Here is a 26,383-nt window from a genome sequence, read left to right as displayed (position 1 = left end):
AACATCTACCAGCTTGTGCTTCTGTGTCTACAGCACCGTATCTGTGCTGCTGCTCTAAGGAAAACATATGCAATATAGCTAACTCTTATTTTATGAAATCCTTTCTAATTACTGTACCCCATATACAATATGAGTTTATCACAGCAATAACTGATGTATTGTTGGTCATGCATAGAGATGAGCGAACCTGAACTTAAAAGTTCGGGGTTCGTAATGGACAGTTAGTGTCCAGTGCTAAACTCCAAACACGGACTTCTTCAGAGGAGAGAGAGAGCTTTTTTTCCAGGTCAAAAGTTTGGGTCCTCATTATTTTCAATTGGGTTCGGGTTCTGGTTCAAGTTCAGGTAAAGTTCTGGTACCCGAACCGAACTTTCACGAGTCCGCTCATCCCTAGTCATGCAGTGTTATAGTTTCTAGATAATAGACTCAAGTTCACTTCTTTATTAACTTCTTCACAAGTCAGAAGCAGTTAGTATCAGCTGCAGCGTTGTCGACGTGACATCACTGCTGCAGCCTGTACAAAATCACCGGAGTAGCGGCGAGAGGCAGCGCTGGACCGCGGGAGGGTAACAACTCAGGTTTTAACTTGCATGTTTATTATGTATATGTTCCATCCATACATTCACCAAAATCGGTGGTCCATTTTATTTTTATGTAACAAATGTGTTGGTAACCAGATTTTGTAGATCTGACTTATATACTAATAAATAGTACTGGTTTTCTGCTCTTTTTAATGCAGACTCACATACTGCACAGTTCTCCCTCTCTCAGAATGGTAATTGATGGAGCAGCATGTGACCAGACCTGTCCATCTGTCTCGGCCATTTGAAAAACCACTTTCCCGTGTGTAGTATTTTTCTAGTGGAGGAGGCTGATGGATAGATCTGGTCACATTCTCTTCCATCATCAGTTCTTTTGTGGAGAGGAGAATTGTGCAGTCTGTGAGGAAGGCAGAACAAACAAGTGGAGGAAGAGAACCTGTCATACTTATCTAAAAGTTCTAGATGAGTGGATCGATTCACAGGACTTCGGTATAGCGTCTAGGTTAGTTATAGCTGCTGGCTGGACAGGAGGCCCACGAATCATTTACCTTCCGGCGTCCCCGGTGTGGCATTTGATATATCAGGGCTGGCTTGATGTCATCTGTGCGACGTGACACATAGATGACATTGCACAAGTTCTGAAACATCAAATGCGGCACCGGGGACACCGGAAGGTAAGAGATTTGTGGGCCTCCTGTCCAGCCACCAGCTATCACTAACCTAGATGATGGACCGGAGTCCCATAAATCGATCCGCTCATATATAGTAAATTGCACAAAATTTTGTCCCAAACCCTTTTTATTTAAAGTTGCAATTCCTTTAAGGGTGGACGACAATAGCTAACATCCAAGTGACTTTTTTGTGTAAACAGTAACCGAGACGCAGAAATCTTGAGGTGGACATTTGCCTATTTAGCATAAATCTTCCATAAATCCATTACACTAAAGAAAACGCTTTCCTATTCCAATAAAATATAATACTGGCTATTTCCTGCGGCTCTGACTCAGGCGTTGGTGGACTGATTTTGGAGCCAACATAAGCTGGCAAAGGCATGTTAGCAGAAAGTTTCCTTCAAGTTTTGCTGTTGCAAGAGATATTGTAGGAGCCTAGGGGATATGAATGCTGGGAAATACACGTGAACATGTATAAAACCTGCCCAAAACACTTGAAACTCTGCAGACGTCTATTGCTTACATTTGGACCATTACAGGCAGACATTCAGGGCTGATTTCCAAGTTGCCATAATAACTGTTAGCATACAGTACTAGCTGGTTATAACCTCACAACAGCTGATAACAATGAAACGTGGGGAAACGTAAAGGTGTGGGTCCGGGATAGAAAACCAAGTCTGCTGTCTTCAGAAAAAATGCCACCACTAACCATGGGTTGTGTGAGGTACTGCAGCCCACCACTATTCACTGCAAACAGATGGAATACCAGACACAAGCCCTGGTCAGTGGTGGCACTATTTCTGAAAGCCATGTTTTTTATAATCCTGAACAACGCCTTTAAATTTTAATTAAACTTTTAAAAGTTTTGGATGCACTATTGATCTAGGGGGTCCGGGTTGTGAGAGTGTGAACAGTGGTGGACCCATAGACTTTCTCTATGTGGCCAGAGCAGCTAATCAAATCAACCACTGACTTTTGACCTCTCACCTATTCAGATGCCAATAACTAATGTTAAGTATATAGCCAAATTTAATATTTTTTTATTTCCATGTAAATAAAGAATGCATAAATAAATTCTTCAAATGAGTCAGTTGCTTTAACGTATAGTGCCAGATCAACCCCTATTTTCATATCTCAAGATTCTCACCGATTTAAACTCAGAAAAAAGAGTGTTGTCTACTTGGACGTTTTTATTAAACAGCATTAACTATTATGACTGAACAGTAAAGAATTTTTTTTAAATTTAATCATCCCCTTAAGAAGGCCCATCAAGATCAAGTTGATCCCAGGGTATCCCTTACTGATTATGAGCAATTTGTGGGGGAAATGCAGCAGCAAGCATTTAAATTCCCTTCAGTTCCACCACAGGGACAGTTAAAATAGCAGGAAAAGGTTTTTAATTTCTATTTTTTTATTATCCTGTCACTAGTCTCGTAATATACACAGTGGTGGCCAAAAGTATTGGCACCCCTGCAATTCTGTCAGATAATACTCAGTTTCTTCCTGAAAATGATTGCAATCACAAATTCTTTGGTATTATTATCTTCATTTAATTTGCTTGCAAGGAAAAAACACAAAAGAGAATGAAGCAAAAATCAAATCATGGATCATTTCACACAAAACTCCAAAAATGGGCCAGACAAAAGTATTGGCACCCTCAGCCTAATACTTGGTTGCACAACCTTTAGCCAAAATAACTGCGAACAACCGCTTCCGGTAACCATCAATGAGTTTCTTACAATGCTCTGCTGGAATTGTAGACCATTCTTCTTTGGCAAACTGCTCCAGGTCCCTGATATTTGAAGGGTGCCTTCTCCAAACTGCCATTTTGAGATCTCTCCACAGGTGTTCTATGGGATTCAGGTCTGGACTCATTGCTGGCTACCTTAGAAGTCTCCAGTGCTTTCTCTCAAACCATTTTATAGTGCTTTTGGAAGTGTGTTTTGGGTCATTGTCCTGCTGGAAGACCCATGACCTCTGAGGGAGACCCAGCTTTCTCACACTGGGCCCTACATTATGCTGCAAAATTTGTTGGTAGTCTTCAGACTTCATAATGCCATGCACACGGTCAAGCAGTCCAGTGCCAGAGGAAGCAAAGCAACCCCAAAACATCAGGGAATCTCCGCCATGTTTGACTGTAGGGACCGTGTTCTTTTCTTTGAATGCCTCTTTTTTTTCCTGTACACTCTATGTTGATGCTTTTTCCCAAAAAGCTCTACTTTTGTCCCATCTGACCAGAGAACATTCTTCCAAAACGTTTTAGGCTTTCTCAGGTAAGTTTTGGCAAACTCCAGCCTTGCTTTTTTATGTCTCGGGGTAAGAAGTGGGGTCTTACTAGGTATCCTACCATACAGTCCCTTTTCATTCAGACGCCGACGGATAGTACGGGTTGACACTGTTGTACCCTCGGACTGCAGGGCAGCTTGAACTTGTTTGGATGTTAATCGAGGTTCTTTATCCACCATCCACACAATCTTGCTTTGAAATCTCTCATCAATTTTTATTTTCCGTCCACATCTAGGGAGGTTAGCCACAGTGCCATGGGCTTTAAATTTCTTGATGACACTGCGCACGGAAGACACAGGAACATTCAGGTCTTTGGAGATGGACTTGTAGCCTTGAGATTGCTCATGCTTCCTCACAATTTGGTTTCTCAAGTCCTCAGACAGTTCTTTGGTCTTCTTTCTTTTCTCCATGCTCAATGTGGTACACACAAGGACACAGGACAGAGGTTGAGTCAACTTTAATCCATGTTAACTGGCTGCAAGTGTGATTTAGTTATTGCCAACACCTGTTAGGTGCCACAGGTAAGTTACAGGTGCTGTTAATTACACGAATTAGAGAAGAATCACATGATTTTTTAAACAGTGCCAATACTTTTGTCCACCCCCTTTTTTAGGTTTGGTGTGGAATTATATCCAATTTGGCTTTAGGACAATTCTTTTTGTGTTTTTTCATTGAAGACAAATTAAATGAAGATAATAATACCAAAGAATTTGTGATTGCAATCATTTTCAGGAAGAAACTGAGTGTTATCTGACAGAATTGCAGGGGTGCCAATACTTTTGGCCACCACTGTATATAATTCTGCCAATATTACCTTATGTAGTTGTTTCTTTCTATCTAATAAATCATGTTATAGGCTATGTGGTCTCATTGTGAGCCCTTGGAACTACATGGCTCTATGTATTGGGTCACCATCTTAGGCTATGTTCACATGTTGCTTTTTTGCTGCTTTTTTTTCTCCAGCCAAAACCTGCAGTAAAAAAAGCTATAGAGAAAAAGCAGGTTTTGATGGCTTCTTTGGTGCTTTCCTTGCTGCGTTTTTGCTGTGTTTTTCAGAATCCCAAAAGCTCAGTTTTGCTTCCACCATACAAGCATGAACAATGCAGGGTGTTAGGCCACCAATGCAAGACATATGTGAAACCATAAGACATTTTGGGAAAAAAAGGGCAATTTCATCAAATTACTTAATGGAAAAAGATGTTTATGTCTGAAAAAATAGTGAATATTCTGAACAAAAAAGTTCATATTAGTTCATGAAAAAATACACAATTGCAAATGTAAAAACAGAGGGGGGAGTTGAATTGGTCAGGCATAGTTTACCTAACACATTGGCAGTGCATTGAGATGGTTAGCCATTCTTTACTTTCACACATTGTTCAGGGCCATTGAGTTGGTCGGGTATTGTTCACTTGCACACATTGGTCAGGTACTGAGTTGGTCAGACAATGTTTACTTTAACATAAATCACTAATTTAAGTAAACTGTACTAATACTATGGTCCCTGCTCATGTGTAGATACCAAGACATTTTGGTTTAAACTTGGGAAAATCGCAAAAGTAAATGAGTTTCACATATCTGCTGTTTTTCACTAAAAATGCTGCAAAAACTGATGGCAATGTTTTTTGCTGCGTTTTTGCTACTTTTTTTGCACTTACTCATTGCTTTCTATGGGTGAAAAAACGGTGCAAAAATGCTGAAAGAATTGAGATGCTGCAGTTTTTCAAAAAAGCAGCAGTTTTCCAATTCTGTCAGGAAAAAAAAACAAGCGTGTGCATGAGATTTCTGAAATCTCATCGCTTTTGCTGGTACTGTAAAAAGCAGCTTTTAATTTGCATGAAAAAGCAGCCAATAAAACCGCAGCAAACACGCAACGTGTGAACATAGCTTTAGTCACAAGAACTCCACAGATTATAGAACACAATTTCTGCTGGAAGGCAGGAACTTCTATCACAGCTACTGATTATGGCTAGACACCTCCTGCCATCCAAATGAAAATGATGATAATGCAGCCTCCTGACTGTATATATATATAATTTATTAGCTTATTTAGGAGAACATGGGGTGGGGAATAGTCATAGTGTTCTCTCAGCAGGCAGAGATGTACAGCTCATGGCATATGGAACTGATGCGACGTGGGATTAATAATAGGAAATAGAGGATTAGAATGCAGGATGAGAACTAAGAATCTGGAGGCTGAAGAGAATAGAGAGGAGGTTACACTGCAGGGAAGTAAGTACACTGCTTATAAATGATAGAAAGTTAGGTGAGAGGTGCAGTGATGGGGAAAAAAACTAGGAATGCTATTGAATACACCAGTTACGTCACATTGAAATGAACAGGCGGTGCTTATAGTGAATGGATAAGCCTGGTGCTCCAGAATAAGAGACTATAATCAAACTCTGTGCTCCAATAGTTATTAAACCTGAAGAAAAAAACACGAAGAATTCCTAAAAAACAGTTGCTTGATAATGACCTTTCAAAATAAATCCTGTAAAAATAGAAAAATATCCATATCTCACTAAGATTACCTTTAAATTTACCACATTTGTACTAAATGCTTCCCCCATAGATTAAACTTTGGTGGGCTTCTTGTCTCTGGAAATGCCACATTGACTCTGGAAACCTGAGAGATCCTGGCACACAGGACACGTCATATGTCATGCACATTTTGTTCTAATCTTAAGAAAACAGGGAAGATGACTTTAGGTCATTGGCAGATGTTCCAGCTATGTGTCAGTACTGAGCTCTTGGTAAATACAGGAAATGTTGGTGGATTCCATGAAAAAATATTTGGAAGGGAAGTGTATCAAAACCAAACACATTTAAAGGGAAAAGTACTAAATTATTAGCAAAAATTGATGGCAGATTAAAAGTGTTGGGTTGGTACATTTTGTTGTCACTGAAATCAATGGATTTTCTATGTAATCAACATAGATGTCGGAACCTCCGCAGAAAGACGCTCTTTGTAGTTGTCTGTACTGGTCCTCTAAAGATTTCTGTCTGCATTAAGTTCCATTTTTAGACGTTTTCATTAAAACACTTTATGGAAGCAAAAATTGCCAACTATTAATAATGTCAATTGGCATTGCTAATATTGCCCCTACACAGACTGATCATGTGAGCACTGAGAAGACAGTAACAAAGTAAGTACACATCCTAATAAAAAGGGAAATGGCAACACCAAGTTTTTTTTTAATATCTACAGAAGGAATAATAGAGGAATGGCATGAAACAGAGTTCTAAGAAAAGCTGCTCCATTACTAGTAATTCTGAATACTGCAACTTCAATAGATACTATTATATTATTTTATCCTATAACTGGCGCAGGTCACTAAATGTCACCCTTCTGTCTAACTTGCTTTTCACTGCCTGTTGTCAAGTGTAATCCGTCTCTAGCAGCAGAGATGCCAAGACCGATTACAGGAATGTGGGGCAGGTGTTCATCTATCTGCTCCTGCTCAGATGTCTGCAGACAGACATAAGGAATATGCCAGCATAAAGGGAATCTGTCAGCAATTTTTTGCTATGTAATCTGAAGACAACATGCTGTAGGGATTAAAACACATATTTCAGCGATGCCTCTCTTAGTTTGCTTACAATGATTGTTTTAGCACCAATAGATTATCATTGCTGTGACTAGCTGGTGTTTGAGCCTTGAACCAACACGCCTCTCCTGTGATAGGCAGCTCACAGTCTATAGACAATGTACACAGAGAGCCTGGTGTGGGCGGGGTTAGCTGTGGTGTGGGAGGGGTTATCTTTCTCAGCTCTGCTTTATTGCTAAACCTAAAAACTCTGATTGTGTGAGAACAGCTGCACCCAGTAATCTAAGTGCTGCATCGTTGGATTCAGCTTCTCTGCCCCTACATCATGCTGCTCTCAGATTAGTGAGCAAAAACCTGCTGACAGATTCCCTTTAAGTGAAGCCACTAGACAATGGAGGCAGCAGTACAGGCTGAAAAGTGAGAAAAAGGGAGTTCCATCACCTATAGTACTGGCAGAGTGCTTACGAAAAGGAATAGCCCACTCAAAAATACTGGATGGTAAGATACAGAGCAGGATACTTGTGATAAATCATTCAATAATGGTTTTTCAACTGAGTCTTTAAAGTTTTCTGTTAATTCTGTGGATAAGCTACAGACAATACCACAGTACATCATTTATTATATGAGAGACCATATAATAAATAGCCATGCAAGTCCTCAAGAGTTGGAGCTGATCTTTGCAGCAACTCTGTATTTTGTCCGAAGATGGGAAGGCTCTCTCTATGATGCCCATTACCCCTAGTAGAACAGGGAGTATACTGTTAGGAACCAGATGGGGGAAACATAGGGACTCAGAAGGGGCTGCCCAATTAGTTTTCACTTCAACATGCAATACTACTAGTACACCGTCCTTCAGCCTACTGCCCTTTATCTCTAATAAGACCACAGCATCCAGGATGCCCTAACGGCCCCAAAGTAGCCGCTAAGTTGAAAATTCCAACTAAACAAAGGGTCTTTCTTTCTCCCTATTATTGTATAGCATGGTTACATATTCCATGGAGTGATGCCATCAAGACTTCCACTCCAAACACGGAGTCTGCAACTTCTTCAGCCTTTGCAGATTTCCAGAAACTAGAACAAACTGTGTTTTGTTTCCAATTGTTTACCTTGGAGATGATGAAGGTACATTGTGATCTATTAAAACTATGCCTGGTATTTGGTCACAATCTGCTGCAAAAAGCCCTTTGTTAAAAAAAAACAGCCTATGGGAATTGTGGTTACGTAGAGCTGCAAGGTGAGAAAAAAGAGCTGTTTAATTTGTCACCGGACCAGATTTTTCATGAGCTCAGTTTTAATGAGTAGCTATTTGGAAGGATTTTCATGTATTACAGTGCATACCACCAATGATACTGAGTAGTGTCGAATAACATGCACAGAATTTAATGCAAACCTTGGCAATCAATGAAGACCGAGCAAAATTAAAATTTGGCACAAAATGTATTATTTGGAGAAGGACCAAATAATTTTAAGTCCATTTAGTATATTGATACTCACATCTAAAATTTCCTTGTTGGCTTTAGGTGACGTGGCCTCACGTAACTCTTTGATAGCAACAGGAATTTTGATACCTTCACCTTCTGGAATCCAAAGACCCTAAGTACGCAGACGAAGTCAATTAGCAAAAACATAGATAATTATGAAATACGTATATGATTGTAGTGAATTAGTCACAAGTTTCAATCCCTTGTTAATAAAGTGAGTACAGATGATTTCTTTTCCACAAATCCTTTTCTATTAGGATAGTTGGCTACTAAGATAATGAAGACTGCCATTATTAGATGAGACCTTAGAACACATAAATGCCTAAAGGCCTGAATCATTAAGGTCTCAATTTTCTGCCGTAAAACACTTTGGAATTTTGCAAAATTTTCACACAACTCAAAAATTTAGCGATTTTGGCGTTTTTTCACCAGTCCCGGCTAGCTTTGCCAAAATTGGCAGATTTAAGGCAAGACAGGGCACGGCAAAGGCCACCTGCCTTAGTCATCAAATTTAAGCTACTTTTAGTGGTGGAATTCATTTCTGCTGGAGATGCATGGCATTTGTAAGATGCATCTAATTCATTAAGTGGCGTATGTCTTTTAATGAATTTGGCACAACATACTCCAGTAGTTGCATTAATTCAGACTGATGTACAAAACGTCAGTCTTAAAGCAGCACACCAGCGTTTTCTTTAATGCAGCACTGGAGTGGTGCTACTAATCAAAGTTCCCTGTATCTAGTCACATACTTACTAGCTGCCGTCTTCTTCTGTTTTCCGGGCTGCTACGGTTGTCTCCTGCAGTTTGTGACCTGTCAGATCTCTCCAATGTTTGTCGGAGAGCCGGAGGTCACTTCTCAATGTAAGTCTATGAGAGCCAGAACAAGTCTTTCATAGACTTACAATGAGAACTTGTGGCCGTTACCTCTGACTTCCAGGCAGTCAGAAGTTGCAGTCACAAGATGGTGCGGCAGGACCAGAGCGATGCCGGGAAAAGCTGTAGACAGCGACTGGTGAGTTTAATATTAGGGGCAGAAAACTTAGATTAGTGGCACCACTCCAGATCTGAAATTCCGGAGTGGTGCTTCAATGAATCGGGCCCTATCTGTTATGTAAAACGTCTGTTCCGCTATTAAACAAATCTGTTATTGACAACTTTTTTTTTAGCATCTGTTGTAAAAATGGCAAAGGAAATTCTATAATGAAAATAAAATTTAGAACGGTAGCTGATCATATACAATCACTCCCTGACTTCATACCTGATAAACAGTACCAAACGCCCCGGACCCAAGGATCTTTATCTTCCTGAATTCAGTTTCTTTCAAGATTCTGAGAAGTGCTTGGTTTGGAGCTTCACCGCTGGGTGTAATAGGTTCCACTAGCTGCAATGAAATATTGTGATATTGTAATATCCTATTACTTCTCTTTAATATAATGTGCCACAAATTATAATGAGCTCCTTTTCCATATATTTTTATGGGGAGAAAAACAAGTATTTGTACAGTCATTGTATAAGGGATAGGGCTAAACCCAGAAGTAGATAGACAACATTACCACCATAGTAAAATAACTGGATGGTTCCTGACAAATGTTCGCTATGTGATACAGGTATATGGTATTTGACACCATTAAAGCTAATGAGCTCCCCTCTAGGAGGATGAAAACCATATTACTAGAACCACCTATAAGTGGTAGTTTGTTACAATGTATCAGCCACATATAATAAAAAGTGCAGAATGAACAAGTGATGGTTTAGAATTGATACATGCTTTAATTTAGATAGTTGCTTAAAGGAGCTGCTTCCTTTCAGATAATGCTCAGCCCTGGCTGTGGTCTGCACCCTGTACTCACCTTCCCGGGCTGACAGAGAGTCTCTGCCGCTGCCCCTAGTGTCCGGCACTGGTAGCGGCACTGACGACAAATCAGTCAGCTCAGCAGCTCTAGGGGGCGACCGGTCTACAATGTCAAAGCCGATGAGCTTGCTGATTGACTGCCGCACTGTCGATGTGACATCAGCGCCGCATCTAATGCCAGACACCAGAAGCAGTGTCAGAGGCTCGCTGGTGGACCCGAGGAAGGTGAGTACAACACGGTTGGTTATTTTTTTTAACAAACTGCAGTCATGGATGAACATTATCTGAAAAGAGACAACCCTTTTAATTTGCAGAATTTGTCAGAAACTGGACAAACCTGGTAAATATTGAGGCTAAAATGGCTGATCTGTACAGGTTTTTGATATGACTGTGCTTCAATACTAAGTTAGATCACTTGTTTTTTACATTTTATATTGTTCTGATTGCATATGCTTTTTTTCCATATGTCATTTGCAAATAATAATCAATGATGTCCGCACCTCTCTTTCTTGCAGTAACCTTCGGAGTGTACGCTTTCTGTTAATGCGATTTCTTCGAATAAAGAAAAATGCCACCAATCCTAGCACAACGGCTGCAAGAATGCCTCCAACAACCCCAGCGGCAATGTACGCCACCTTAGATCTAAAAGGGAGAAAATATTTTGTTATAAATAATCTTCATAGTTCGTCTCCAGGGCCATTATTGGACATTACAAGCCTCAGGATACCAGCCCATGCAGGTAGTGATGGTATATTGAATCCTCTGATTATTTGCATACAAAAATTCTTGCAAGACTTTTTATTTTTAACTGGAGACCAGGACATCACCCCTCAAAATAATTTTTATAAAATAATATACAGGGTGGGCCATTTATATGGATACACCTAAATTAAATGGGAATGGTTGGTGATATCAACTTCCTGTTTGTGGCACATTAGTATATGGGAGGGGGAAAACTTTTCCAGATGAGTGGTGACCATGTCGGCCATTCTGGATCCAACTTTATTTTTTTCAATGGGAAGAGTGACAACAAACTTATTGATAATTTCACAAGAAAGACAATGGTGTACTTGGTTTTAACGTAACTTTATTCTTTCATGAGTTTTTTAACAAGTTTATGACCACTTATAAAATGTGTTCAAAGTGCTGCCCATTGTGTTGGATTGTCAATGCAACCCTCTTCTCCCACTCTTGACACACTGATAGCAACACTGCAGAAGAAATGCTAGCACAGGCTTCCAGTATCCGTTGTTTCTGATGCTGCACATCTCGTATCTTCACAGCATAGACAATTGCCTTCAGATGACCCCAAAGATAAAAGTCTAAGGGGGTCAGATCGGGAGACCTTGGTGGCCATTCAACTGGCCCACGATGACCAATCTGCTTTCCAGGAAACTGTTCATGTAGGAATGCTTGGACCTGACACCCATAATGTGGTGGTGCACCATCTTGTTGAAAAAACTCAGGGAACGTGCCATCTTCAGTGCATAAAGAGGGCAACACATCATCATGTAGCAATTTCAGATATCCAGTGGCATTGAGGTCTCCATTGATGAAGAATGGCCCCACTATCTTTGTACCCCATATACCACACCATAACATCAAGATACGAGATGTGCAGCATCTGAAACAGCGGATACTGGAAGCCTGTGCTAGCATTTCTTCTGCGTTGTTGCTATCAGTGTGTGAAGAGTGGGAGAAGAGGGTTACATTGACAATCCAACACAATGGGGAATTCTCAATAAGTTTGATGTGTCTTCCCATTGAAAAAAAATAAAGTTGGATCCAAAATGGCCGACTTCAAAATGGCCACCATGGTCACCACCCATCTGGAAAAGTTTTCCTCCTCCCATATACTAATGTGCCACAAACAGTAAGTTGATATCACCAACCATTCCCATTTAATTTAGTTGTATCCATATAAATGGCCCACCCTGTATATTAGATATACTATTGTGTCTTCTACTATTACACCGGAAAATTTATTTTTATCAAATCTGGTAAAATTCTAGTAACAAAAACAATGAGGTGAGATGAAAGGGAAAAGAGAATTATTCTACCACAGTGAATATCGCCAGCTGTCCACAAGGCAGCACATATTACATTGAGCCCAATACAGTAAAGAAGAGATGGCAGATTGCAATTTGTATTTCTCGGGGGTTAATTAGGGCTTCACTCTTTGTCCAAATGATGGGGGTTGCTGTACTTTCTAAAGTGCTTGAAGCCTTTTCTTGCAGCTCGTATATAAAGGGAGTTGGAAAATCTGACACAGTTCTTGCAAGAAAGCCAACAGAAGATTGTCTCCTGCATTAATCAATGTGCGACTCCAATTCACTTGCTGGTCCGGCGTTTTTTTTACATCTAAACATCAACCAAAAGGAGCAGAGTGAACTCCCAATAAAAGTATCAACTGTATTGTGCTCGGACATCCTACCAACATTCGTTTGGGAATCTTCAGGGATGTGGACATCTCAGATCTAAAGGCTGAAGGGGCAAATTCTGTTGTGTAAAATAGAACAGATATTTAAAGCACCACTCCAGTGTTTTTTTTATTTCCGCGCTGGAGTGGTGTCGCTAATCTAAGTTCCCTGCCCCTAGTATTATACTTACCAGCTGCTGACTTCTGCTTTTCCTGGCACCACTCCGGTTCCATGCCACCATCTTGTGACCACAATTTCTGACTGACCGAAAGTCAGCGGTAACGGTCACAAGCTCTCAGTGTAAGTCTATGAGAACCTCGTTCTGGCTCTCATAGACTTACATTGAGTAGTAGCAAACACTGGAGAGATCACATCCAGCAGAAGACTGACCAGAGCGGCACCGAGAACAGATGAAGACGGCAACTGGGAAGTATAATACTAGGGAGCAGGGAACTTACATTAGTGATAACACTCCTGCGGTGAAATTAAAAAAAATGCTGGAGTGCTGCTTTAAAGGAAATTTTTCTTTTGAACCACAAGTTGGCCTTGTACAGTTTTAAAGGAAATCTGTCACCAGGTTTTTGCCACCTAATCTGAGAGCAGTATAATGTAAAGACCTTGATTTTAGCGATGTGTCACTTACTGGGTTGCTTGCTGTAGTTTTGATTAACATCACTGTTTTATCAGCAGGATATTATTACTAGAGGACTAATAAACCTACTGCCATGTAGTCCTCCTTATTAATTAGCTCTGTATAACCCTGCCTATATACAGTGTACACAGAAAGCTGCCAATCAGTGGTGTGGGTGAGGTTATACAGGGCTCAACATTCAGAGAACTGGTAGATCCGCAGCAGATAAAACAGTGATTTTATCAAAACTACAGCAAGCAGCCCATACCAAAAACCTGGTGACAGATTTCCATTAAACTAATAAGCACCCACAAATTAATAACTACTCTGCTGTACTAATTTGGTCCATGAAGAAGCACTCCTCACATCAAAGTTTTTATCCTCTTAAAATATTGCAGTCATCATATTATATATCACTGTGTACTTACAATTGCTCATTTTGTCTTTCTACCCAGCTAATTCTTCTCTTTTCTATGTAGAAACAAGTCTGTTGTCCCTGCATTTATCATTCCCCTCCAACTTCTGATCCAGCTGCTCCCTCTTCCCCCTGCCAGGGACTTTTGCAGTGACTCAGGACTCATACCGCGAAAGTTGACTTCCTGTTTCTACATAGTGCTTTGAAGGATTCACCTAGTCAGTTTTTAACTCCTCCATGACCTATGATGTAAACAGTTATATGAAAAAGTTTGGGCACCCCTATTAATCTTAAGCTTAATGTTTTATAAAAATTGGTGTTTTTGCAACAGCTATTTCAGTTTGATATATGTAATAACTGTTGGACACAGTAATGTTTCTGCCTTGAAAGGAGGTTTATTGTACTAACAGAAAATGTGCAATCTGCATTCAAACAAAATTTGACAGGTGCATAAGTATGGGCACCCTTATCATTTTCTTGTTTTAAATACTCCTACCTACTTTTTACTGACTTACTAAAGCACTTTTTTTGGTTTTGTAACCTCATTGAGCTTTGAACTTCATAGCCAGGTGTATGCAATCATGAGAAAAGCTACTTAAAGTGGCCACTTGCAAGTTGTTCTCCTGTTTGAATCTCCTCTGAAGAGTGGCATCATGGGCTCCTCAAAACAACTGTCAAATGATCTGAAAACAAAGATTATTCAACATAGTTGTTCAGGGGAAGGATACAAAAAGCTGTCTCAGAGATTTAACCTGTCAGTTTCCACTGTGAGGAATATAGTAAGGAAATGGAAGAACACAGGGACAGTTCTTGTTAAGGCCAGAAGTGGCAGGCCAAGAAAAACATCAGAAAGGCAGAGAAGAAGAATGGTGAGATCAGTCAAGGACAATCCTCAGACCACCTCCAGAGAGCTGCAGCATCAACTTGCTGCAGATGGTGTCACTGTGCATCGGTCAACTATACAATGCACTTTGCACAAGGAGAAGCTGTATGGGAGAGTGATGCGAAAGAAGCCGTTTCTGCAAGCACGCCACAAACAGAGTCAGCTGAGGTATGCAAAAGCACATTTGGAGAAGCCAATTTCTTTTTGGAAGAAGGTCCTGTGGACTGATGAAACCAAGATTGAGTTGTTTGGTCATACAAAAAGGCGTTCTGCATGGCGGCAAAAAAACACAGCATTCCAAGAAAAGCACTTGCAACCCACAGTAAAATTTGGTGGAGGTTCCATCATGCTTTGGGGCTGTGTGGCCAATGCAGGCACCGGGAATCTTGTTAAAGTTGAGGGACGCATGGATTCCACTCAGTATCAGCAGATTCTTGACAATAATGTTCAAGAATCAGTGACAAAGTTGAAGTTACGCTGGGGATGGATCTTTCAGCAAGACAATGATCCAAAACACCGCGCCAAATCTACTCAGGCATTCATGCAGAGGAACAATTACAATGTTCTGGAATGGCCATCCCAGTCCCCAGACCTGAATATCATTGAACATCTGTGGGATCATTTGAAGAGGGCTGTCCATGCTCGGCGACCATCAAACTTTACTGAACTGGAATTGTTTTGTAAAGAGGAATGGTCAAAAATACCTTCATCCAGGATCCAGGAAATCATTAAAAGCTACAGGAAGCGACTAGAGGCTGTTATTTTTGCAAAAGGAGGATCTACTAAATATTAATGTCACTTTTCTGGTGAGGTGCCCATACTTATGCACCTGTCAAATTTTGTTTGAATGCAGATTGCACATTTTCTGTTAGTACAATAAACCTCATTTCAAGGCAGAAACATTACTGTGTCCAACAGTTATTACATATATCAAACTGAAATAGCTGTTGCAAAAACACCAATTTTTATAAAACATTAAGCTTAAGATTAATAGGGGTGCCCAAACTTTTTCATATAACTGTAGGTAGGTCATAGGTCGCGTCCCTCCAGTGCTGAGACCGCATCTTTCCCGTCACATGACAGCTGATTTGATCCACCGTCATGTGCCTCTAACAGCCGTGGGTGAAATTGTGATCCACTCGTGGCTGTTAACATGTTAAATGTTGCTGTCAATCTCTGTCAGCGGCATTTAACATACGCAAACCGGATGCGCATCATAAGACACGCCCATAAGCGCCTCTGTCACATGATCGCAGGGTGCCAATGAGTTGTCATGACAGCCGGGGGTCTGCAGCAGACCCCTGTGCTTATTACTGTAGATCTCCTATCAACACCGCCCCGTGGCTGGCATTAATAGGAGATGAGGATTTCTTCTATACATAGCAGAGCTGAAGCCCTGCTATGTATAGCGGATGATTGCAGCTTTAAGTGTGCTAATGAGACTATTGAAGCAAGTAAAAAGTAGAAGAAAAATATTTTAAAAAATATACAAAAAAATAAAAAAATATAAAAGTCCAAATCAACCCCCTTTCATCCCATTCAAAATAAAACAATAAAAAAATACACATATTTGGTATCGCTGCTTTCAGAAATGTCCGATCTATCAAAATATAAATCCGATTAATTCGATCAGTAAACAGCGTAATATGAAAAAAAAACGTCAGAATTATGTGTTTTTGGTCTCCGCAGCATTACAATAAAATGCAATACCAGGCGATCAAAACATCGCATCTACCCCAAAAAGGCAAAATTAGCAATTATAAATACACAGTACTATATGATATGATGATTGTAATATATTAAGAGGATAAAAATGTTGATGGGAGGAGGAGGAGTGCTTCCTTAAGGGACACGATGTGTAGATCAGGCTGATTTTTCATTAATAGAGAATATTGCATTATGGGAAATCAAAAGTGTCAATTCTATTAATGTTACAGATCTATTAACTTTTAGACCTGTGAACTTGAAAAATACATGTCAGCATATGGGCTCTATTACACAATCTTAGTGTCTGCCAAAACAATTCAGAAATCTTACCCGGGAGGTTTGCATCCTTCAATGCCAGGGCCTGTACACCTGAAATAGATAGCAACAGAAAAATAAGACCAAACACTTTTATACACCATTACTTTTAGCAGTTGTAGGAATTACGTCCTGACTGGGACAGAGAACAACACTGGGTGGTACTAATACCAGCACAGTGTAACGGCATCATTCTGAAAGTGTCACTAGATGGCAGCAAAAAACAAAGGAAGTGGTATGAATTCATTCTGATCCAGAGCCCACCTCACTCAGCACATAGAAGATGAATTATCCCATGATCCCAAACTTACTGGTGCTTTATGTTATCACAGAACCATGAAAACCCAGTAAGACAACTTACAGCTATTTCGCCCCAATGTAACATCTGAACAGGGCCCCCGCCTACTATGTGTAGCTTTTGATAAAACTGGTGGTCTAAAGGGTAACATTTCTCTTTGTGGAGAGTGACATACTGACCCTGGCATGCCAAGGTAAGGATGCTTATGCAATGCTCCTCTGGGAAATTAAATATGCAAATTGTCTCTTCAGAGAGGAAGAGGACTAGAACTCTATAGTGCCAACGGGTGGCGCTATAGAGTTCTAGTCCTCTTCCGCTCTGAAGAGGCAATTTTCAGATAGAACTAGCGCAAATGTATGGAAAAAGTAACCTTCGGGACCCTCGGGCTACTTCTACACCCCCTATAGCCATGCCCCTGGTTTCCAGCACTGTAAAGTGGTCACATTAAACAGGTTTTCTGTTATATTTTAACACTCACCATGTGACACATAGTTTCTAAGTACAATAAAGACTATAATTAGAGTACAGCTATAAAATATAGCTCTGTTTGCAACGTCCTAACCTAAATAACAGTGTCTCGCTATAAAAAAAGATTAACCAATAAATATAAATCCTTGAGTTGTCCACTTCTGCCAAGTAGTAAAGATTCTGCTCAGTCATTTCTCAGTTATTGTAAAACAGTTTCTGAGTAAGCAGCATGACAATCAGGGGATGCCATACAGCTGCCAGAGGAAAGCCATGTGTAATGTAGGACTAGGCACCAGTGCAAAGCTGTGCCCTCAGCACCCATGTGCAGGGCACTGTAGTGTGGCCCTCCGTATGGACATGCTGTAGTTCCCTACAGAGCAGGCTGGGAGCGCCACTATCCTCTGAGAACGGCTCGCAGCTAAATCATTGCTGCAGCTTCTTAGTTCTCAGGATCAGCGCAGTCCCAGATGTTGGAACCCCGCTGTCAAAAGGTGATGGTATTTCCTAGCAATATGCAATCACTTCATGAGATGAAATTACCCCTTTACACTAAAGTGGTGGTTCAGCGTTGCAACCAATATTTTTTGTAACTATTCTTGATAAAAAAAAATTCCCTTCTTTTTTGTGTCTTCAGCTCCTTTGTCGAATACAAACAATCCCTCAGTCACCTGGTTTGTGTCATCTAGATGCATTTTAGCAATGAATAAAAAAAAATATTAAAGGGGCTGTCCAGTCAAAAACTACAAGTCTGGAGAAACTCTCTGTGATGATTCACCAGTGCCGGCAGCAAGTGGTCATGTGATTTGCATATTTCCAGCCACATTCCAACTAGACTTTATCCGCTCAATACACTTGCATTGAGCAAGGCCGTATACAGTCTAGTCGGCATGTGACCACATATATGCAATTCACATTCTTGTGGTCACACTCCCTCCTCTCCCAGTGACAGCATCGGAGAACCCTCACTGCGCGCGGTGCATGCGATGTGAGGATTCACAAGTCTGCATTTAAATGGAGTGAGTGCAGACTTCTAGTTTAGACCAAACAACCCCTTTAAAGAGGGCATGCCTGCAGTATCTGATTGTTTGTAGTCTGTTACCATGGAGACATAGATTTGCAGACACATGAGCTGTAGATACAAAACGATTAAGAAATATTATTTTAAAAAGTGGCTTTATTTGTTGTTTCAAGCAGTGACAAAGTTAATGGTCAATGTGTATGAAGCCTTTAAATGACTTACCCTGTCTTGCATTCTAAGCTACAGTACTGACAAACTCCAGTTTTATCTGCATATTTTGGAACTAGGTTATTACTGTCACCATAATAGGCAGGCACGCAATTTTTCACACAGTTTTCGCCATCCTTGAAATTGGCACATTTTTCGCAATTATTTGCATCCTAAAAAAAACAGGATAAGATAAAAAAGCTCAAATACTGCAGACTACTGTTAAAATTCAACTCTCCCAAAAACACTTAGGACTCCATCTCTCTTCAATACCAAAGACCGGAAGTAAACTTACTTCATTTGAGAAATGAAGAAGTTCTGGTACCGTTATAGGAGATGTGACAAGAACTCGGAGATCTGGCAGTGTAACCATGTCTGCTTCTTAAAAGGAATCTGTCACCAGGTTTTTGCCACCTAGTCTGAGAACAGCAAAATGTAGAGACAGAGACCCTGATTCCAGGGATGTGTCATATACTGGGCAGCTTAGCGTAATTTATAAAGTCACTATTTTATCAGGAGGAGATTATCACTAGAGGACTTGTAAAGCTGCTGCCCTGTAGTCCTGCATATTCATGAGCTTTGTATAAGCCCGCCCCTACCACTGATTGGTAGCTTTATGTGTACATGGGCAGAAAGCTGCCAATCAGTGGTGGGGGCGGGATTATGCTGAGCTCAGCATTCAGAGAACTGCTAGATCAGCAGCAGATAAAACTGTGATTTTATCAAAATGACAGCAAGCAGCCCAGTAAGTTACACATCGCTGGAATCAGGGTCTCTGCCCCTAATATTATTCTGTTCTCAAAAACCAGGTCACAGATTCCCTTTAAAACATATCCATTGGCAAAGCACATGTGTAAGGTTATGCTAGTTTTACTAGAGATCATGGACAAAGTAGGAATCGGACACACACTGATTAGCAAACTCCCACATATACTTTACATATCTGTCGGCTGCTAGATGGTGACTTATCTCAACGAGAACCAAAGGATTGGTAGTCTGAAATTGGACATCAGATTCCTATCTCCCCGAAATCATTTGTCAGGGAAGAGTTGGGGGTTCCCATACACATTAGACTGCCGGCCGAACCCTCCTATATTGATAGGCCTGACTGACGTTACTCTAATGTGTATGGGGGCCTGAATGATGGCTTATGCTATAATTTTCTACAAAAGATGCCCTTATTGATAGCTACTCTGTATTGATGCTGAAAACATGCCAATCTGTTTTTATTCTAATTTATTAAATAGCTGTTTGCAATATTCACATGGGGCTATTTTCACCGTTGAGTGGTTCTGATATTCATTTTCTAACGATGGGTACAGTTTAAGAGAAATTAACACCTTTTTATATTTACTCTCTTTTACTGTTATTATTTGTGGAATATGTTGTTTTTTATTAGGAGAAAAATAGCAAGTACTAAATCCTATCATAAAATAATGCTAAGTAAAAGCCTGAAGTGGTTAATCCCGCTGACCGTGGTCTGACACACCGCCATACAGATAATGCTCTAACCATCTGGTGGCTCTTATTTGTCCAGATGTTTGTCTTCAGCCCTCGGTTCAGGCTCAGCACTGGGCCGTATTTCAGGCAATATGTAATGCTATCCAGTTCCTGCTCTGATTTAATACTTCCCATTGATGAGCACTGCTGTCTTATCAACTTCCGAGAAAAAACACAAAAAGCAACTGGTGACTGTTTCCAGGATGAGATAGTAGAAGGTTCACCAGCATACAGACGTCATGAATGTGTTCAGAAAATAGTGGTTAACCAAGGTTACACGGTGAGCGAGTAGTATTATATCTACAAAACCCCTGGTAATACTAAGAAAACTAATGACAGAGTTACAAAGTGCTACAAAACTACAGCTTATCATATTGGAAATATATAAATATATCATGGCTTGCAATTCAAACTGCACACATTATTAAACACATAGACCTGATGAGTTAGGTGTACTCACTTTTAGGCCACAACCCCACTATCAGTATTCGGTCAGTATTTTTTCTCAGGAGTGGGAGCCAAAACCAGATAAGGAACAATCAGAGAAAAGGTAGAATAGAAACAAGTCACCAATTCTGCATTTATCATCCACTCCTGGTTTTGGCTCCCACTCCTGAGAAAAAACACTGACCGTATACTGATAGTGGGGCCGTGGCCGAGGCCTCAAAATCCCTCTCACAATGGCTGTTTAATTCTGATGAGCAATTAAAATCCAGCAAAGAGTCTGAGAGCTCATGAGTCCAAGAGTACTCAGTCTGCTCCCATATAGACGGACGGACAGCTGCAGCTTGTACTGAGCAGGGTGAGATCCCAGCAGTACAGAAGAGATAAACTGAGGAACTGTCAAGTGTCAATCAAGCTAATTGGGGAAAATTGATTTCACGGGAACTTGTCATGTCCCTAAAATTGATTAACCTGCAGTTATAAGGTTAATTTGCAGGTTAATAGCATTACGGTTGCCTAACTGAAAGTATGCCTACTGGGAGAAAATTAACTTTATTAATCCCAGGAGCCTGCGGCTTTCAATTATAGAGGCATGCACAGAGCGGCTACAGATGTGGTGCAGACCCTACTGTCAATCTGCAGGGTATTAGCATTTGGGACATGACAGGTTCCTTTTAAACTTTCAAAGGTTATACAGCTATTTAACATGAATTTTCATCACAGCCAATGGATTTACTGAATAATGTAAATGGTTTCTATTGTGAACTCTGGTGACAGATCCTCTTTAAAGGGAATCTGTCACCAGGTTTTTGGCATTTCACCTGAGAAAAACAGAATGTAGAGACAGAGACCCTGATTCCAGCAATGTATCACTTATTGTGCTGTTTGCTGTAGTTTTGATAAAATCACTATTTTATCAGCAGGAGATTACCATTAATAAACCTGATGCCATAATTACCAGTCAGCAGCATCTCAGACAATTACTCTACTGCTTCACAACTACATCTTATCTATGGATGACATGATGGGAACCACATTGTTAATATGGTGTGAATTAGCATAACCATTTTTGCTTTATGATGAGAAAGTCTTAAGATATCTCATCCATCTTTTCATCTGCTTTCCAGAAATCGAAACCACACTTTTTTTTAGATTAGATTAACACTTATGTGATGATAAAGCTGGAAAGTCCCACAGCCTAGAATGTGCGGCCATAGTGGAGCTCTGGCTCCTATATATATATATATATATATATATATATATATATATATATATATATATATATATATATATAAGTATACCCTCCTTCAAGTCAACTCTAGCTTGGTCCTATTGAGGCCAGATGTGAAATAATATTTGCAAAGAAAATAAAAAGGTAATCAGAAACAGTTATCCGTCATTTTGCTTCAATCCCACTCCGCAAGACAGGAAGTTTAACTTCCCAGAATATTTCACTTTGTTTTTTATGTCTAATTAATGATCTCACAGAGGGCAAATATATATATATATATATATACAGTACAGACCAAAAGTTTGGACACACCTTCTCATTTAAAGATTTTTCTGTATTTTCTTGACTTTGAAAATTGTACATTCACACTGAAGGCATCAAAACTATGAATTAACACATGTGGAATTATATAGTTAACAAAAAAGTGTGAAACAACTAAAAATATGTCTTATATTCTAGGTTCTTCAAAGTAGCCACCTTTTGCTTTGATGACTGCTTTGCACACTCTTGGCATTGTCTTGATGAGCTTCAAGAGGTAGTCACCGGAAATGGTTTTCACTTCACAGGTGTGCCCTGTCAGGTTTAATAAGTGGGATTTCTTGCCTTATAAATGGGGTTGGGACCATCAGTTCTGTTGTGCAGAAGTCTGGTGGATACACAGCTGATAGTCCTACTGAATAGACTGTTAGAATTTGTATTATGGCAAGAAAAAAGCAGCTAAGTAAAGAAAAACGAGTGGCCATCATTACTTTAAGAAATGAAGGTCAGTCAGTCCGAAAAATTGGGAAAACTTTGAAAGTGTCCCCAAGTGCAGTTGCAAAAACCATCAAGCGCTACAAAGAAACTGGCTCACATGAGGACCGCCCCAGGAAAGGAAGACCAAGAGTCACCTCTGCTTCTGAGGATAAGGTTATCCGAGTCACCAGCCTCAGAAATCGCAGGTTAACAGCAGCTCTGATTAGAGACCAGGTAAATGCTACACAGAGTTCTAGCAGCAGACACATCTCTTCAACAACTGTTAAGAGGAGACTTTGAGCAGCAGGACCTTCATGGTAAAATAGCTGCTAGGAAACCACTGCTAAGGACAGGCAACAAGCAGAAGAGACTTGTTTGGGCTAAAGAACACAAGGAATGGACATTAGACTAGTGGAAATCTGTGCTTTGGTCTGATGAGTCCAAATTTGAGATCTTTGGTTCCAACCACCGTGTCTTTGTGCGACGCAGAAAAGGTGAACGGATGGATTCTACATGCCTGTTTCCCACCGTGAATCATGGAGGAGAAGGTGTGATGGTGTGATGGTGTTTTGCTGTTGACACTGTTGGGGATTTATTCAAAATTGAAGGCATACTGAACCAGCATGGCTACCACAGCATCTTGCAGCGGCATGCTATTCCATCCAGTTTGCGTTTAGTTGGACCATCATTTATTTTTCAACAGGACAATGACACCAAACGCACTTCCAGGCTGTGTAAGGGCTATTTGACCAAGAAGGAGCGTGATGGGGTGCTATGACAGATGACCTGGCCTCCACAGTCACCAGACCTGAACCCAATCGAGATGGTTTGGGGTGAGCTGGACCGCACAGTGAAGGCAAAAGGGCCAACAAGTGCTAAGTATCTCTGGGAACTCCTTCAAGATTGTTGGAAGACCATTTCCGGTGACTACCTCTTGAAGCTCATCAAGAGAATGCCAAGAGTGTGCAAAGCAGTCATCAAAGCATAAGGTGGCTACTTTGAAGAACCTAGAATATAAGACATATTTTCAGTTGTTTCACACTTTTTTGTTAAGTATATAATTCCACATGTGTTAATTCATAGTTTTGATGCCTTCAGTGTGAATGTACAATTTTCAAAGTCATGAAAATACAGAAAAATCTTTAAATGAGAAGGTGTGTCCAAACTTTTGGTCTGTACTGTATATATACTTACAATCAAGTCACCAAAGCACAAAATATATCCAAAACATACAATACTGTATAATCTAATATGGTGGGTTCTAGCAAAACTTTTAAAACTAGATTAAACTTGCAGTTCTTTGGCCTTACCTAAATTTGTATTTTGATTTAAAAAAAAAAATTGGTTTTCTTCCAGAAACAGCGCCACTCTCATCCATGGGCTGTGCTTAGATTTGCAGCTCAGCCCTGTTCAAGTAAAAGAGTCTGAACACAATACCAGACAGAGCCCATGAACTGAGTGACACTGTTTCCAAAGGAAAGAAACATTTAGGTGACACAACCAACAGAGAACTCAAGAAAACGCACACGTAATCTGGGGCTCGGCATTTTTTTTAATCCGTTCTGTATTCAAAAGTACTAACCCCTTATTAATGTGCATATGGAGGGGAAAAAAAGTGATGCATCATACAGTTTGGGTGAGCTGTGGGACCATCATACTGTTTGGTGGGCTGTAGGAAACATAATACTGTGTGGAGGGCTGTGGGGGCATTATACTGTCTGGAGGGCTGCAGGGGTATTATACTGTGTGGGAGCGAGTTATGTGGGCATCATAATGTGTGGAGCAAACTGTGGTGGTATCATACTTTGCGAGGGAACTGTGGGGCACTACAAGGGCCATCATACTATGTGTGTGTGGGGATGGGAGTACTGTGAGGTCAGTGTGGGAGCATCCCACCGTTTATGCAGGAATTATACTGTGGGGAATCAATATGGGAGCATTATACTGTGGGAGGGTCACTATGCAGGCATTACACTGTGGGGGGATCAGTGTGGGAGCAGCATACACTGGGGAGGTTATTGTGCAGGCATTATACTGTGGGGAGGACAGTGTGGGGGCATCATACACTGGGGAGGTCATTGTGCAGGCATTATACTGTGGGGGGGTCAGTGTGGGGGCAGCATTACACTGGGGAGGTCAGTGTGCAGGCATTATACTGTGGGGCGGTCAGTGTGGGGGCAGCATACACTGGGGAGGTCATTGTGCAGGCATTATACTGTGGGGGGGGTCAGTTTGGGGGCATCATACACTGGGGTGGTCAGTGTGCAGGCATTATACTGTGGGGAGTCAGTGTGGGGGCAGCATACACTGAGGAGGTCATTATGCAGGCATTATACTGTGGGGGATCAGTGTGGGGGCAGCATACACTGGGGTGGTCATTGTGCAGGCATTATACTGTGGGGGATCAGTGTGGGGGCAGCTTACACTGGAGAGGTCATTGTGCAGGCATTATACTGTGGGGGATCAGTGTGGGGGCAGCTTACACTGGGGAGGTCATTGTGCAGGCATTATACTGTGGGGGATCGGTGTGGGGGCAGCTTACACTGGAGAGGTCATTGTGCAGGCATTATACTGTGGGGGATCAGTGTGGGGGCATCATACACTGGGGTGGTCATTGTGCAGGCATTATACTGTGGGGGATCAGTGTGGGGGCAGCTTACACTGGAGAGGTCATTGTGCAGGCATTATACTGTGGGGGATCAGTGTGGGGGCAGCTTACACTGGGGAGGTCATTGTGCAGGCATTATACTGTGGGGGATCAGTGTGGGGGCAGCTTACACTGGAGAGGTCATTGTGCAGGCATTATACTGTGGGGGATCAGTGTGGGGGCAGCTTACACTGGAGAGGCCATTGTGCAGGCATTATACTATGGGGGATCAGTGTGGGGGCAGCATACACTGGGGAGGTCATTGTGCAGGCATTATACTGTGGGGGGGTCAGTGTGGGGGCAGCATTACACTGGGGAGGTCATTGTGCAGGCATTATACTGTGGGAGGTCAGTGTGGGGGCATCATACACTGGAGGGGTCATTGTGCAGGCATTATACTGTGGGGGGGGGTCAGTGTGGGGGCAGCTTACACTGGGGAGGTCATTGTGCAGGCATTATACTGTGGGGCAGTCAGTGTGGGGGCAGCATACACTGGGGAGGTCATTGTGCAGGCATACTGTGGGGAGTCAGTGTGGGGGCAGCATACACTGAGGAGGTCATTGTGCAGGCATTATACTGTGGGGTGGTCAGTGTGGGGGCAGCATACACTGAGGAGGTCATTATGCAGGCATTATACTGTGGGGGATCAGTGTGGGGGCAGCATACACTGAGGAGGTCATGGTGCAGGCATTATACTGTGGGGGATCAGTGTGGGGGCTTCATACACTGGGGTGGTCATTTTGCAGGCATTATACTGTGGGGGATCAGTGTGGGGGCAGCTTACACTGGAGAGGTCATTGTGCAGACATTATACTGTGGGGGATCAGTGTGGGGGCAGCTTACACTGGGGAGGTCATTGTGCAGGCATTATACTGTGGGGGATCAGTGTGGGGGCAGCTTACACTGGAGAGGTCATTGTGCAGGCATTATACTGTGGGGGATCAGTGTGGGGGCAGCTTACACTGGAGAGGTCATTGTGCAGGCATTATACTGTGGGGGGTCAGTGTGGGGGCAGCATACACTGGGGAGGTCATTGTGCAGGCATTATACTGTGGGGGGGTCAGTGTGGGGGCAGCATTACACTGGG

At 41.4% G+C, this 26,383-nt stretch overlaps 1 protein-coding gene across 1 annotated transcript in view; it reads right to left on the bottom strand.

The window, feature by feature from the left end:
- The window catches only part of EGFR (epidermal growth factor receptor), a 230,189-nt gene that overhangs the window by 14,384 nt on the left and 189,422 nt on the right, over nucleotides 1–26,383 (bottom strand). Inside the window, exons 15-19 of the mRNA XM_073678191.1 lie at nucleotides 18,755–18,912; nucleotides 16,764–16,802; nucleotides 10,878–11,019; nucleotides 9,784–9,906; nucleotides 8,539–8,637 (exon numbers count right to left, since the gene is read on the bottom strand). Of these exons, the coding sequence (XP_073534292.1) occupies nucleotides 8,539–8,637; nucleotides 9,784–9,906; nucleotides 10,878–11,019; nucleotides 16,764–16,802; nucleotides 18,755–18,912 (561 nt within the window). The remainder of the gene's footprint in view (nucleotides 1–8,538; nucleotides 8,638–9,783; nucleotides 9,907–10,877; nucleotides 11,020–16,763; nucleotides 16,803–18,754; nucleotides 18,913–26,383) is intronic.

Source organism: Phyllobates terribilis, unplaced genomic scaffold (assembly GCF_046119375.1).
Source record: "Phyllobates terribilis strain yellow unplaced genomic scaffold, ASM4611937v1 Scaffold_4__5_contigs__length_816908805, whole genome shotgun sequence".
NCBI lineage: Eukaryota > Metazoa > Chordata > Amphibia > Anura > Dendrobatidae > Phyllobates > Phyllobates terribilis.
This window is presented reverse-complemented; position numbering and strand designations above follow the sequence as displayed.